Genomic DNA, 15,220 nt, shown 5'->3' on the forward strand with positions numbered 1-15,220 from the left:
TTGTGGCCCTTGTGTTCAATGCTGGTAGATTAGCAAGGCCTGTTTTCTGTAAAGTTTGTCCCTTTATCCTAGATTCTGGGCCAATCTGACATAAAATTATAGTTCCTAATATTTATCTCACACCCTTATAGCCCACTAAGAGAAATTTCATTTTTTAACTAAAAGCGTGAGTTTCTGTAAAGCCAAAACCCAGTAAAAACTAAATGCAAACTGAATCGATATTGAGCCAAGTAGGGTCGCTACTGAAGATATTTGTTTTCTCATTTGTTACCGAAAACTGATTCCAGTTCACAAAGATGCAGAGATTCTTTATAAAGTAACACACATGGTCCTATTTTACCTTTCCTCTGCCTTCATTTTCTTGAAGGAGAAAGAAAAAAAAAATTTTTAACTCAAAAATAAATTAGAAAAAACTGAATAGTAAAAGAATAAAAATTAGGAAAGAGAGAAAGGGGCTAGGAGGGAAGGCAGAATAAGAAAAAATAATTAAGGGAATATAAAATGAACCAGAAGGATATAATATACATGACCAAAAATCAAGAGGTACAGGAAAATAGATTCATCATGATGGCTATGAGTAATCCTGGGGTAATATTAGCCACAACAACAATTATATCTTCTTCAGTTATATTCAGTGACTATCAGTGCCCTTTACAGTCTTATAATGAAGCAGCCTTTAATAGGACATGGATTAGAGAGAGGAAAGAAACACACAATGAGTGCTTACTACATGCAAGCATTATTTTAGACACCTGACACGTCTCCTCATTTGATCTTTGCAATAGCTACATGAAATGGATGCCACTCCTGACTTAAGATTTAGACACTGAGGCTCAGAGCAATCCCTACAACTAGTGACAAGTCGGGTAGTCCCAGTTATGATTTTCTTTTTCTCCCTCCTTGTATACTGTAAGCATCTGCACTTAATGAGGAATAAAAGGAAAAACAGTGCAGTCACTCTCTTACCTCTCTGGATGGGCATGGAACCTCACGAGACTGCTGTAGAGCTGTCTCTCTGCTTGTAAGGCCTCATTGAGCCGACTCCGTTCATCTACCAGTCCTTCTAGCATCAGCAGCAACTGAGGGAAAAAGAATAGAAGCAACATGCAAATAGAGACAGGAAGCCACAGTTAATCCTGAGAAAGAGACCAAAAGAATGTATTAGCATGAACTATGACTCAAAAAGCTCACTATCTCATTACTGACTTAACCTTTCTATATATAGTATGTTACAGTTTTCAAGTCAATGCCATATTATCCTTTTTTACCTTTAAAACTCTATCGGGGGCTTCCCTGGTGGGTGCAGTGGTTAAGAATCCGCCTGCCAATGGAGGGGACACGGGTTCAAGCCCTGGTCCAGGAAGATCCCACTTGCCGCGGAGCAACTAAGCCCGTGAGCCACAACTACTGAGCCTGCGCTCTAGAACCCGCGTGCCACAACTACTGAGCCCACGTGCCACAACTACTGAAGCCCGCACGCCCAGAGCCCGTGCTCCGCAAGAAGAGAAACCACCACAATGAGAAGCCTGCACACCACAAGAAGAGAAACCACCACAATGAGAAGCCTGCACACCACAACAAAGAGGAGCCCTCGCTCGCCACAACTAGGGAAAGCCCGTGCGCAGCAACGAAGACCCAACGCAGCCAAAAATAAATAAAATAAAATAAATTAATTAAAAAAAAACCTCTATCAGGCAGAATTCAAATATGGGAGCAAGAAGAAGAAAGAGGAGAGTGAAGCCAGAAGGACAGGAAAGAGGCCAAGAAGAAGGAGTGGGAGAGAAAGCAAGGAAGGGCAAGAGGGAAACATACAATAGGACTTACTAGTACTCTTCATTCATTCATTAAACATTTATTGGGCACCTTCTATGTGCCAGACTCTGTTCTAAGGAGAAGCTTACTATCTAGTGGGGGGAAAAGACATTCATGAGTCACAGACACATGTCATTGTGAGCTACAGTAAGTGCAAAGATGAGCTAGGATAGTGCATAACCGCAGAGATCTATTTAAGTGAACTGGTAGAGTTTAAAAGCTAGCTTGGAATGAGATGAGTAGTTAGTGAGAGAGATGATAGTGGAGACAGGGAGGAGTACAGGCAAACAGGTCATTTTAAGAAGCTTGGCATTAAAGAGAGGTCACATATGGGGCAGCAGTTACAAAGGAACTACACATATGAGAAAACAGCATCTGTGGCTGCTACTGACCAAGGCAGGGAACTTTAGAGCACAGATTTTCTATGAAATTCCATCAACAGACACCTTCATAAGTAATTGAGATTGACAGCTTGTTCATTGTTTATCTCACAGTAAAAAATAAGGTTTGTAATTCAATAACTTACTTGTTGTCTTCGGTTTCCGGAAGTTTCCTGACCCTGTGATTCCACTGAAGCAACTTTTTCCCGAAGAAGTAAGACTTCTTGGGTCAGGCGTTCCATAGCTGGTATGTCTTCAGGATCAACCAGCTGCATTTGCAGGTCCTAAAAGTCAAAAACAAGTATAGTAATAAAAATATTGGGTTGCCCAAAAAGTTTGGGTTTTTCCATAAGATCTTATGGAAAAACCCAAACGAACTTTTTGGCCAACCCCATAAGTAATAAAAACACTATTCAGCACAGGAACAAAGTAACAAATCTCTTGAAATAGTTTGCTATACTTTAAGTGGGATATTAATAAGCCGTATGACGGTAGCAATAGCTTCTTTATGAAATCTTAGCAACTCTGACATAAACCAGAGAGAATATGTCAACATCAAGAGGCTCAAACTAACAGTGCATAAGAAGACTCAATGTATCCAAGTGTTGTCTGAAGATGCCCTACAGGTATTCTGAGCTGTAATCATTTCCAATAGTCTTTAAAAAGCTTTGAAAGACCTTTATGAGGTCTTCTTTAATCTGTATTGTCCTGGTCAGGGACTCCATATCAGCGGCCTGCACCTGCAGCTCTTCCTCTTGCACAGCCATCATGGACTGGAGGGCGGAGAGTTCCATCTGTGGAGAAAGAAATCCTGAAGTCAGTGGGCAGAGGAAACAATACGTGTCACAATTTCATTTTAACACTGAAGCAAATGCTTTTCCATATCTTGTCAGCCAGTAGTGCAAATAGAAACTAGAACATGAATAGTGCGCTACTGGATCAGATCAATAAACTGCACTGTGCAGTACTAAAAGGTGTTTCATGGGAAGTTGTAATGTGGTTTTAATGATATCCTCCATCTTTGTTAGCACTACAAAACATACCAAATTTGTTGAATTAATGAGTTTATTATATTACTTTAAAAAATGGGTTACCATTAGCAGATGCGAGAATAGATGTTTTTCTTTACATAAGTATTTCAGCTAAAAGATTAAAAAAAGACAGAATATCTCCATTTTTGCAAGCCTTAATGAATTAATAGAGGCATTGATCATCAATATCACAAGAGATCACCAAACATTACACACCTCCTGATGGAAGAACACACCACCACCTATGAAGAAGTCCTACCAAAAGTTAACACTGTAGGCCCTAAACGTTTAATGTTGTATCCTTCATCTCTCCTCACCAGAAAATGACAGCCAAATATTCGATTATGACAAATTTCACTAAAAATCATGATAATTTCCACAGCTGCTAACATTTACTAGGTGCTTATTACTGTGTTCCAGGCCTTATAAAAAATACTTTGTATATATTTAATCCTTTTAACAAACCTAATGACTTGGCTTCTGCCCACTTTTTCAACCTCAGTATGAACCATTTTCTACCTCATTCATGGTTTTCTAGGCACACTGGACTTTTTCTGTTCTAGGAATGCCAGACTTTCTCTTGACTCAGAGCCTTTGCACCTACTATTCCCTCTGCTTGAAATATCTTCCTGAGTTGCCTCCTTCTCATCCTCGAGTCCCAGCTTACACGGCATGTGCTCAGAGAAGCATTCTCTAGCATTCTATCTCAAACGGTCCCATACATGTTACTTTCTATTATTTCCCTCATATCGCTTATGACAATCTGTAATTGTATTATTTGTTTTCTGAATCTCCCCAGTAGGAATTAATTACATAGGGTCAGAGACTTTGTTGATTTTGTTCCCTATTCATCCCCACCACTTGCCCTGGCTTAGAGAAGGTACCGATATAGCTGATGAATGAAAGAATGAGTGAATCCTCCCAACAACCCTACAGAATAACTACTCTTCTACTCCTCAATTTACAGATGAGGTGACTGAGGCTGAGAGAAATTAAGGAACTTGTTCAAAATCAGAGCCAGTAAGTGGTAGATCCAGAAAGTAAACTCAAGGAAGTAGAGGCAAAGCCACCAGACTATGTCTTATATGCTTCATGGTAATGGCAAGTTATTTGTAAGTAAACATTTCAAGGAAATATTTTGAGATAATTTTTTTAAAGTAGTTGTGACAAGTGAAGATGGATGACACACAGCTAGTTTAAGGTGTACTCAAGCTTCCTAAAGGAAGCAGCACCTTTTTCCTTAAGTAATATAAAACGTAAGTTATAAGCAACAAAAATTTTACTTGTGTATCTTCTTTTTTTTTTCTTTAATAAATTTACTTATTTATTTTATTTTTGGCTGTGTTGGGTCTTCATTGCTGCGTGCGCACTTTCTCTAGTTGTGGTGAGCAGGGGCTACTCTTCACTGAGGTGCGCAGGCTTCTCATTGTGGTGGTTTCTCATGCTGCAGAGCATGGGCTCTAGGTGCGCGGGCTTCAGTAGTTGTGGCATGAGGGCTCAGTAGTTGGGCTCGTGCGCTCTAGAGCACAGGCTCAGTAGTTGTGGTGCACGGACTTAGCTGCTCTGTGGCATGTGGGCTCTTCCTGGACCAGGGCTTGAACCCGTGTCCCCTGCATTGGCAGACGGATTCTTAACCACTGCGCCACCAGGGAAGTCCTACTTGTGTATCTTCTAACTCCATCAATGCTTATAGAATCACTGTGTGGGCTTATGATGGTTTATAACTATACAAGGGTATTTGATGATTCTGGGCTACTGCAGCAGACTAGGAGGAAATGCTTCTCCTCATATTTCCTTCCTTGTTGAAGGAGCTCAGTTACTGTAACTCCTGACCTCTCTCCACCCCTTTACTCACTCAACCCTGGGCAGGCAAAGGGACTTAACAGTGGACTGGGGAAGAATAAACCAAGCAAGCTTGACCTAGTTCCACCTTTCCTCTTCTTGGGAGACAGCTGCCTGTAGGAAGTCACTGCTTCTCCAAAGGCAAGCTCTTCCCCACCATGCAGAATGGTCTGCTGAGGCCCAGCGTTGCCTGTTTGGGGAGATAAGTCTACCTAATTCTGGGGATTGGCCAGCAGGCCCACTTGGTTCTTGCATTAAATTCTCTATGTAAACCTTTATCAGTAATACAGTTGATAAAGTACCAAACTACCTGCCACTATTTTATTTCATTTCTCATTTTGTTCAGATCTTGGGTATGGAAAAGGGGGTGCTCTTAATTATTAGGCTCTCTTCAGAGACCTCTGCCATTTTATATCGAGGTAGTTGCACCACTGAAGAAACATGAAAACATGAAGAAAAAACATTATTGCAGCAAGCTAAAGGTCTGCAGTCAGATAGACACGGGTCTTACATCTTGGCATAATCTCCCGAACAAGGCAATTTAAACTGAGCTTCAGATTCTTCAACTGTCAAATGGGAATAATATCTACTTTTCAGGGTTATGTGAGAATAGAGAAAATGTATTAAAGTGCATGGCATATAGCAGGCAATCAGTGAATGATAACTATTATTACCACCACTACTATTATCTCAGGGGGGTAGGGGGAATGTTGAAAAATCTGGGAAAATCTATATGGCTTTGGTAAATACCTAATATTAGAGGAAATATGATAATGAAAATACATAGCATTGAATTGAGAAGTTGTAGTTGATTAAGAACATACAGACGTAAGCAATAGAGCTAAATATAACTCACTCAAAATACCGATTTTTTTCTTTTAAATATTTTTCTTCAAAATATTCATTTATAGTAATTATAATTTTATGATCCTGAAAACAGGACAAAACCAAAAGTAACATTACTCTTAATTGAGTATATGTGAGATAAATAGGAACAGCATGTGGAAACTAAATTATCTGACATGATAGTGGCTAGGGCAGAACCAAGAAAAAGGAGGGGAACTAGGGGATTTTTTAAACTAGTATTTTTTAAATGCCACACAATTTCACATCCTCAAAACTTGATTCATATAACTCCGTAAGGAGAAATATGGTAATGAAAAGAGAAATTAGAGGTACAATAAGATAATTTCATCACAAATATGAATGCAGGTTTTATATTATAGATGTAACTATGACAAAGAGGTAGAACAAAACTGAGGAGCTACACAGACTAGCCAGGTAAACTTAATTTAGGAACCCATGACACTGACCGATCTAAAATAGAGGTCATAGTAACATAAAGGCTTTCAGTTTTAGTCTATAACTCTATACTGTGGACCTAATGCTTCTTCTACATCATAGTACAAACAACTAGCTGTATAGGGAAGAAGAAGTGGAAGGGATCCTGTAAGGCTGAGAGGCCTCTTCTAAGAAAATTGATGAAACCTCTATTGCTAGAAATAGAACATATGAATGGGAAAAATTATCTGCTCCAGGAAATGACTTCTTAGGAAGTGTTTTGAGTCACAAAAGACTTGAGTTTAAATCTTAGCTTTAGCATTTTATAGCCATATAACTCTTCCCCACCTCCAGGTTTTAAAACAGTGTTTCAGCTTCTTCATCTATAAAATAGGGCCAATATGACTTACTTAGCAGAGCTGTATTAGTGCTAATTTAAGTATCCAGTACAGTGCACTGCATATAGCAAGTACTCAATAAAAGTGGGTCCTTCTCAAATTTCTCCTGTTTCATGTTTCTAAAACTAATTTCATGGCTCTAATGTCATAATTCTAAGCAGCAATTATGTAGCACTTCATTTTTTCACAAGTCCTTTGTAATTATTTTATTCCAGTTAGCAATGCGCAGAGAAAGCTGTGTCTTTTCAGCACTTAAAAAGTTTTAATGATCCTCATTATAAATAACAAGAGCATCTTGGTGAGAAATGTGTATATAAAGGGATTTCTATTTTTCTCCAGAAAGCAAAAAGGCTCAACCTGCATTTGGACCCAGATATTATACTTGGAGAATTTTACTCTTTTAAATATGAAGTATTTTGAAAAAAATAGGAATTAAGAAATTAGGCTTAACAAGAAAACTCACCCGACTTTCTCTTTCTTTTTTAGCCATGAGCTCAAGTTCCTCTTTGGCATTACTCAGTTCTTTTTCCAGCCCTGCAACTGTATCCAAGTCTCCTAAAAATGAATACATAATGCTAGTTATAATCACTATCAACATAATGTGATCTTTGCTGCCTTGTTTCTAAGGAATTTAAGATACAACCCAACAACAACAAAACACATATGCACAAGTTGTTCTTTGCAGCATTATTTGTAATAGCAAAATACTGCAATCAACCTACAAGCCTATAAAAGAATGAATAAAGCATAGTATATCCACACAGTGAAATACTATATATAGCTGTAAAAAAGAATGAGGAATATCTTTAATGAACTTACATGGAGTGATATCCAAGATATTAAGTACAACAAGCTGGGCACAGAAGAATACATCTAGTGAAGTATGTTTTATATTAGGAAAAGGGGAAATAAGAACATACACATACACATCACATATACACATAGAATTAATCTGCTTATTATTGCAAAAAGAAACACAGGAAGGGTACCTCAGAAATGAAACTGGTTGTCTTCAGGGGATGAGTAAAAATAGGAGAGAAAGGACAGGGAAGTAGATGGGACTTCGGAGTACACTTTTCTATATTTTTGAGCTTTGAAGCACGTTAATGTTTTATTATTAACGTGTAAAGTTAGTTCCACAATGAGGAAGCAAAAGCCAAACACTGAATACTAACATAAATAAATGAAACTAAATAGCAAATTGATAAGATAACCACCCAGAAGATAATAAAAAAAATTAATCCAAATAATTTTTGAACTCAATATTCTAACTGTACACCCTTGGTGGGAAATATTCTAAGGATAAAAAGAATTATAAAGAAATTTTAAACATTATTTAATAGATTTAGTGTTGATAGTGGTATTCATGTAGCCATACTGAAACTATTTTTGTGTACTGTGCAAATGTATAAATATAGTGATGTTACAGGTAACCAGGTTTCTCAATGTTGGGAGAAGGCAGATACAAATACAAAATAACGGAAAGAAAGAACTTGTATTGTTTAACTGGAATTAGAGGAATCAGTATCAAATGGAGATATATATATGTGTGTGTGTGCGCGCGTGTGTGTGTGCGCGTGTGTGTGCGCGTGTGTGTGTATATACACATACATATATATGTGTATGTGTATATACACACACACGCGCGCACACACACACACACACACACACGCTCACACATATACATATAAACATCCTTAGCTCTGTTCACTTAAAAGGGCCTAGAAGCAAATGACATACCTGTAGCTATGAACCTATCTTATATCCAGATACTAGTATATAAATGCCATTACCCACTAAAAGGAACCAGAGAGCTCCTTGAAGTAATGGATAATTTCAGGGCGGAGGTAGGCAAAGTAAAAGAAAATCACAGAACACCTTATTGTGCCAGAAAGTATGGAAGTGCTCAAAAACAGATGGGGAAATACTGAAAGGACAGAGGAACAGCTTGCAGGGGCTCCAACTGGCCAAATCCGGGATAATTTGGTTATCAAATGGAATAATGACAGAAATGGATAATACAATGATTTTTTTTAAAAAAAGAACCCAGTACTCCATACTGATATAAACAAATGGAGTAGGAAGAATAGGGAAAGGGCATCTCTTCTTTATAAAAGAATACACACTACTAAGCAAAGAAGGAATTTTAGAAATAGAAAATCTCTTTTTTAAACTACCAAATAGTGAGTTCCAACAAGCTGAAAGGATGCTAAAACCACTGGGTGAATGACTGTGGGAAAGCAGAACTACCAACATCTCAAGGCATTTGCTGGCAGATCATTTATTAATTACAAAGGGGAAAATGAGCCTTCAGAGTGGAGACATCTGGCAGATACAACCTTAACCAAACAACTAAACTTAATATCACCGAGCATAACACAAACTGATACCATGTGCTCCTGATGTGATGCACTGAGAAAGACATCATCCATGTAGTATTCTTGCCAAAGATGTTTAACTTGAATCTAACCATGAGGAAACAATCAGAGCCAAATTGAGGGCCATTAGCTGGCCCAGAGTTTTAAAAAATGCCAATGTCAGAGAACAGACTTGTGGTTGTCGGGGGGTGGGGGGGTGGGGGGAAGGGCTGGATTGGGAGGCTGGGGTTAGCAGATGCAAACTATTATATATAGAAGGGATAAACAACAAGGTCCCACTGTACAGCACAGGGAACTATATTCAATATCCTGTAATAACCCATAATGTAAAAGAATATGGTAAAGAATATATATATATATATAAAAAACTGAATCAATTTGCTGTACATCAGAAATTAACACAACATTGTAAATCAACTATACTTCAATTGACAAAGAAAGCCCATGTCAAAAAAGACAAAAAAGGCTAGAAAACTGTTCTAGATTAAAAGAGACTAAAGAACCATGACAAGTAGGTGCAATGCATGATCCCTGAGGGAAGAGAACAACCAGCTATCAAGAATATTATTGGGACAATGGGAACTCTGAATATAGACTGTACATTAGATACCAGGACTGTATTAAAGCTAAATTTCCTGAGCGTGATAATTATATTGTAGTTATGGAAGAGAATGCCCTTGTTCTTAGGAAGTACATAATGAAGTATTTAGGGATAAAGTGTCAATGATTTCTGTAATTTTTAAATGGTTCAGAAAAAAACATTATATCTGTGTGTGCGTGCATGCAAGAAATAATGCAAAAGTAGCAAAATGTTAACAATTGGTGAATCTTAATAAAACTGTATATGGGTATTCATTGTACTATTTTTGCCACTTTTCTATAGGCTTGAAATTTGCAAAATAAAAAATTGGGGAAAGATGCTTTTAAAAAAAGGTAAATACGGAGTAAATTAAACAAATCCAGCATCCTTTACTCTTTAACTAGCATAAAGTTTCTCACTAAAAAATGACTACTTGCACAACTTATCTATGAATTCCATAATACCCTACACTATAACACAAAGTTTATGCATTCTTAAAATCATTAAAAAAATCGTAAGTTAATTCTCCAAGTCCACAACATTTCTTATCATAGCACTATAATCACCAAGTCACTAACCATGGTGAGCCCCTATTTTTGGAACTCACTGGATAATAGTTTCTTTGATGCTTCCCTAGATCCCAAACTTTTGGTCTGTGAAAGTCAGAGACTTTAAGGCACCCATTTGAGTTTTGCTCAGTTGTTTTTAGGGAGTTCAAAGCCTATAACCATCCCTTGGATGGAGCGGAGCTTGGCACTGCCTACCCCTCCCAACACTGTCATGTGGGTTATGTCAATTTACAGTGAGCAGCCTCAGCCTGCTTAAGGTACCCAGGAGACAGCGTCAACCCTGTGGTCCTGCTGTGCAGGTTTGGAAACCCTGCCTCCCGCCTTCCTGAATCCCTGCAAAGCTAACTGAAAAAGAGAATTAGGATGCAGTTTCTCTGAGTCAAATCGTGTGGCCAGAGCAATACTTTTAATTCAAAATAAGGCAAGGGCAGTTCTCCCTAGAAGACACATGTCTTCAGCCTTTCGGTGGAATCCAAACTTATTTTTTCCATTATGGTAGGAAGAGAAAGAGAGTCTTGGCCAAACCTATTAACAGAGAGTTACAGGATGGAAAGACAGAGGTTCCTGAGTGAAATGAAATTTGATACTTACCTAACGCAGACCTGGGTATGCTAGTATCCCCTTTGTCAGTCAGTGAAGTGCTATCATCTCTGGAGGGTATAGGCACTGAACCCTAAAAATTGGAAGAGTCGGGGGATTTAGGAAGATACAGGAACCATGATCACAATGACAAGGACTTGGAACATTCTTGCACAACTTGATATTAAAATTATCACACTTATGCCTCAGATATAAAAAGAAAATGCAGTTGGCATAAACATCTATACAAGTCTATGGTCCTTACTTGATCAGTCTGCTCTGCAAGATGGGGACTGACAGAGGTAACTTCAGCTGGTTGGTTAGAGATGAGTGCCTGGGACGTCATGAAGTCTTTCCCTCCTAAATAGTGGCGCAGGGCCTGTAATTCCGAATTTCTTTCCATTAGGGCCTGTACCATCTTTTCTGCAGCAGCCTAGTAAGGAAATCACACATAACATTAGAGAGATATTCTAATAAAAAAAAAATTTGTGTTCTGATGTCATTGTTAAAAGCCAACCATTTAAGAAAAGCCAGTGGGGCCCTAAGAAAGTTTCCTTGCTTTATTTTATAGGAAAAACCATAGTCAGTGAGCAGAAAGAAAGTCTCTCATAGGCACAGTTATTGGAAAAACGGAATATAACACATCTGTTACAGATAAAATAATCTAAACTTGTTCTGCTAGAACTATCAGGCTAAGGTATTAAGATTCTGGTTTGAATTGGGTAACATGTCTTTCTTTACTTATGTGCCTTTGGCCTGAATGGTCTTTGCCCAAACATTTGTTTGGTACACTCCCTTAAGGTCTTTGCCAAATGTCAACTTTATCAGATTGGCCTAGTCTGCGTTTCCTATCTAAAACAGCAATCTCATCTCTACTCCTAATTCTCCCGTCATGCTAAATTCTTTTTACAATGCACTTACCAGTAATCAATATATCTATTTATTGTCTCTCTCTCTCTCCCCAGCCCCCCACCCTGCCCCAACTGGATGTAAGTTTTCTAAGGGCAAGTACTATGTTTTGTTCAGTGCTGAATCCAAAGCACCCAGAACAATGTCTGGCACATAGTAGGCACTCAATCCACAGGTACTCGAGACCTATTTATTGAATGAATCAATTACACAGAAACATTTTTATCAGACCACATGATCAGGAGAATCTGAACCTCAGAATCACCAAACCCAGTTTATTTCATTTCAAATCCCACAGTTTTCTAAGACACATGATGGTACGATAAGGAAAAAATTTAGAACAAACAAATGCTACCAAAGTCTGCATAGAAATAATAAACTAAGACTAAAAGAGGGTATAAGATGATGAATATATTAGCTATATTATAGCATCGACTGTCTCTGGGAGAATTACTACTATTTTAAATAAGAAGTTGAGCTCTTGTCATAACTTCTAAGGGAAATAAAAGAATAACCTTCCAGTTTTAGTATGTAAAATTCAGACTCTTCAGGGATTTGGACATAACCATCTTAGAGGTAACAGTACATTATTAATTTGCCCTAATAAAAATCTCTGTGAAATTATGAGAAGAAACAGAGTGAATAATACACAAGACATCTTGTGCCCTATATACGATCTATCTGGCTTGGTACTCTTTTTCTAGCAGTGCTGCTAAATAGCATTGCTCCTCCAAGTGTGGCTCATGGACCAGCAGCATCACCATCACCTGGAAGCTTATGAGAAATGTAAATTCTTGAGGCTACGTTTTTAAAAAGCTATTCAAGGGATTTTTCTGCATATAAAATTCGAGAAGCAGATTTAGAAGAATACAATCATTACACTTTTTCTTGCGTTGAAAATCTTTTGTAATCTCAGGCATCTCCTAGATTCCATTATTTTACTACCAGCAGTATATTAAGTGTTATAAGGCTAATTCTTTCAAATTACAAAGGGGTGAAAAAGAAAACTCAAAGACTTGTTAGCCTCTTGCCAAAGCCTTAAATAATTCACAATGATCTTGTTAGGTCTATTCCAGAAGCAATTTCTGCAGCACATGGCAGCATGTATCTAACAAAATGTGTATTTACTGCAGTGGGCCTAAGAATTGGATGAGTGGAATATAACCATCCCATAATATAAGGAAGCATTAGAGAATATTATTGTCAAATAACATAGGCAAATGATAAGAATCTAGTTCCCTCTGAGAACTGACTAGGGAGAATTCTGAGTGACTGGTCCCTGAAATGCAGCACAAGTCAACTATACCAGACTTTCTCTAGCCTTTAGGAGAAAGATACGTGAAAAGGAGGGTAAGTTAAGAATTTACTTTTGAAAGATTTGTGTACCATTATTTTGAAATTACTATATGCCATATTACTATGAGATTGTTTATTCTCATCATGGCCTTTGAAAAAACACAAACTTTTTTTTCTCTCTTAAAATAACTCAGATTTTACATGAATTAAGAGAAAATATGGAAAGTATAAGTTTTCCCATACCCTGGCTAGAAACAAAATATCACTCAAGTCTTGATCATTTAGAATCAAAATCAGAACACTCCAGAACCCTATATTCCTTTCTGTCAAAATTATCAGAACATTAAGGAAAAGAAAATGTACATAATGAATTTAATGAGTGGGGACATGTATTATTTAGGTACCCTCCAAATGCAAAGTGTTCTAGAAATATTTCATACTCTGATGACTGACGTAAAACTGTAGTCTAGTTAATAGGCTGAAGGAGAAGAACTAACAGAATGGACGGTAAAATGACGTAAATTTTACACTTTATAAAGTTCTAATGCTTCCTATAGTGCAGACTATAAACGCACTAAGTGGTACTCTTCTGGACTGGGCATTAGTCCTTACTTGGCTCTCCTGCTCCCTGCTGCTCATGGACTGAAGCAGGCCCTGAATCTCCATTTCATATTCCACCGCTTGTTTGTTTCGATCACTTAGAAGGTCCTGCAGCATCCTTTCCTTTCGCTGTAGACGCTGGCACAGCTCCTCAGCTATCTCACTCTGTCCTGGTCCAAGTTTGCAGAGCAATGTTGCACTAAGATCCTAATACAGGAGAGACAGTGTAAGGTTTGGAGGAAAGAATTCCATCTACTGTATATCAAAGGGCTTAAAAGAATCTATCATAGAAGAGAGAGCAAGTATGATGTTTTATTCATTTTTGTTCCCGCAGATCCAGCATAGGCCTGGCACATAAAAGACTGTCAATACATGCTCAGTGAATGAACACTAACAATACAGAAAAAAATACTTAGAATGGCAACTTACATATTGTTTTCTAAAATAAGTCCTTGCCCTATAATGCTCAGGGCACATAATAACGTTAGGTGCGGATAAATGGGCACTCGGTTCATTTATCTCATTTATCTACTCCCGTTTGACTTTATAGGGGGAACACGAAATGATCAGCTGAAAAAAATAACAAGCACTGTATTTATTAGCACGGTGACGAAGCTGCCAGTTCTACACTGGAGGTAATACATGGGGGTTAAAACTGTGGAGCCAGATCGCCTGGGGTGCACACTGGCTCTGCCACTTATTAGCTATGTCACTTTGGACAAGTTGCTTCACTTCAGAAGTCTGTTTCCTTGTCTGTCAAAGAGGAATAATAGTATGTACCTCATAGATTTGCGAGGATTCAATGAATTGACATCCATTAAGCTCTTAAGAAAGTGCATGACGCAGCATGAGCACCATAACAAAGGTTAGCTATTGTATTGTAGGTACATTTTCTAGATCTCATTAATTCTCACATAACTTCTTTGAGAAAGATAATTGTCCCCTTGAGTTTATAGGTATAGGAAAAAGAAGTCCCAGTGAAAGCCAGTGACCTGCCCAGAGACAGGATGGGATTAAAGACTTGGGTCGCCGGCCTCTCAGACCTCAAGAGTCCTAATGCAAGACTGAGATTATGTCATCACTAAACCAGCTGCCCTTAGGTTAACTAAATTCTTGCCTCCACTTCTTTGTTCCTGTCATGCAGAGATGTCTGTAGCTGCTGAATGATACTTTCTTGCTCCTTCTGCCAATGGCTAAATTTCGTTTCCATTTCTTCTTTCAGCCATTGGAGGTTTTGACAGCTGGCAGACAACTGTTCCACTTCCAGGCCTTTGGCCCTCAGGAGACTCTCCATACACTACAGTCACAAAGAAAGCAGCCGTTAAGTCAAAGGGCCACCCCACACTCCTCAGCATAAACAGGAAACCTGATCCACCTTTACATTATCTCCTAAGTTATCTATCAATTTCTTTTGCAAAAGGAAAAAACGTAGTATCTAATCTAACAATGTCATACTAGTCTATTTGTTGCTTTTAGAAACTCTCATCTAGTTTGTAGAGAGATAAGTATAATGTATGTGTTAAATGAAGTACTCTGGAGGAAGTGAAGAACTTCAAGAAGTGTCA

General features: G+C 38.1%; 1 protein-coding gene across 45 annotated transcripts in view; it reads right to left on the reverse strand.

Annotated features, from left to right (window-relative positions):
* Window positions 1-15,220, reverse strand: part of PDE4DIP (phosphodiesterase 4D interacting protein) — a 223,359-nt gene that overhangs the window by 63,933 nt on the left and 144,206 nt on the right. For all 45 annotated transcript variants that reach the window (XR_009538790.1, XR_009538791.1, XM_060139176.1 and 42 more), the window contains 8 exons: window positions 14,773-14,952; window positions 13,668-13,862; window positions 11,116-11,283; window positions 10,863-10,944; window positions 7,208-7,299; window positions 2,870-2,986; window positions 2,339-2,476; window positions 967-1,079 (listed from right to left, as the gene is read on the reverse strand). Coding sequence is in view for 43 of the 45 variants with exons in the window: in XM_060139176.1 (XP_059995159.1) it covers window positions 967-1,079; window positions 2,339-2,476; window positions 2,870-2,986; window positions 7,208-7,299; window positions 10,863-10,944; window positions 11,116-11,283; window positions 13,668-13,862; window positions 14,773-14,952 (1,085 nt within the window). In the remaining 2 variants the exon portion in view is untranslated. The remainder of the gene's footprint in view (window positions 1-966; window positions 1,080-2,338; window positions 2,477-2,869; window positions 2,987-7,207; window positions 7,300-10,862; window positions 10,945-11,115; window positions 11,284-13,667; window positions 13,863-14,772; window positions 14,953-15,220) is intronic.

Source organism: Lagenorhynchus albirostris, chromosome 2, assembly GCF_949774975.1.
Source record: "Lagenorhynchus albirostris chromosome 2, mLagAlb1.1, whole genome shotgun sequence".
Classification (NCBI taxonomy): domain Eukaryota; kingdom Metazoa; phylum Chordata; class Mammalia; order Artiodactyla; family Delphinidae; genus Lagenorhynchus; species Lagenorhynchus albirostris.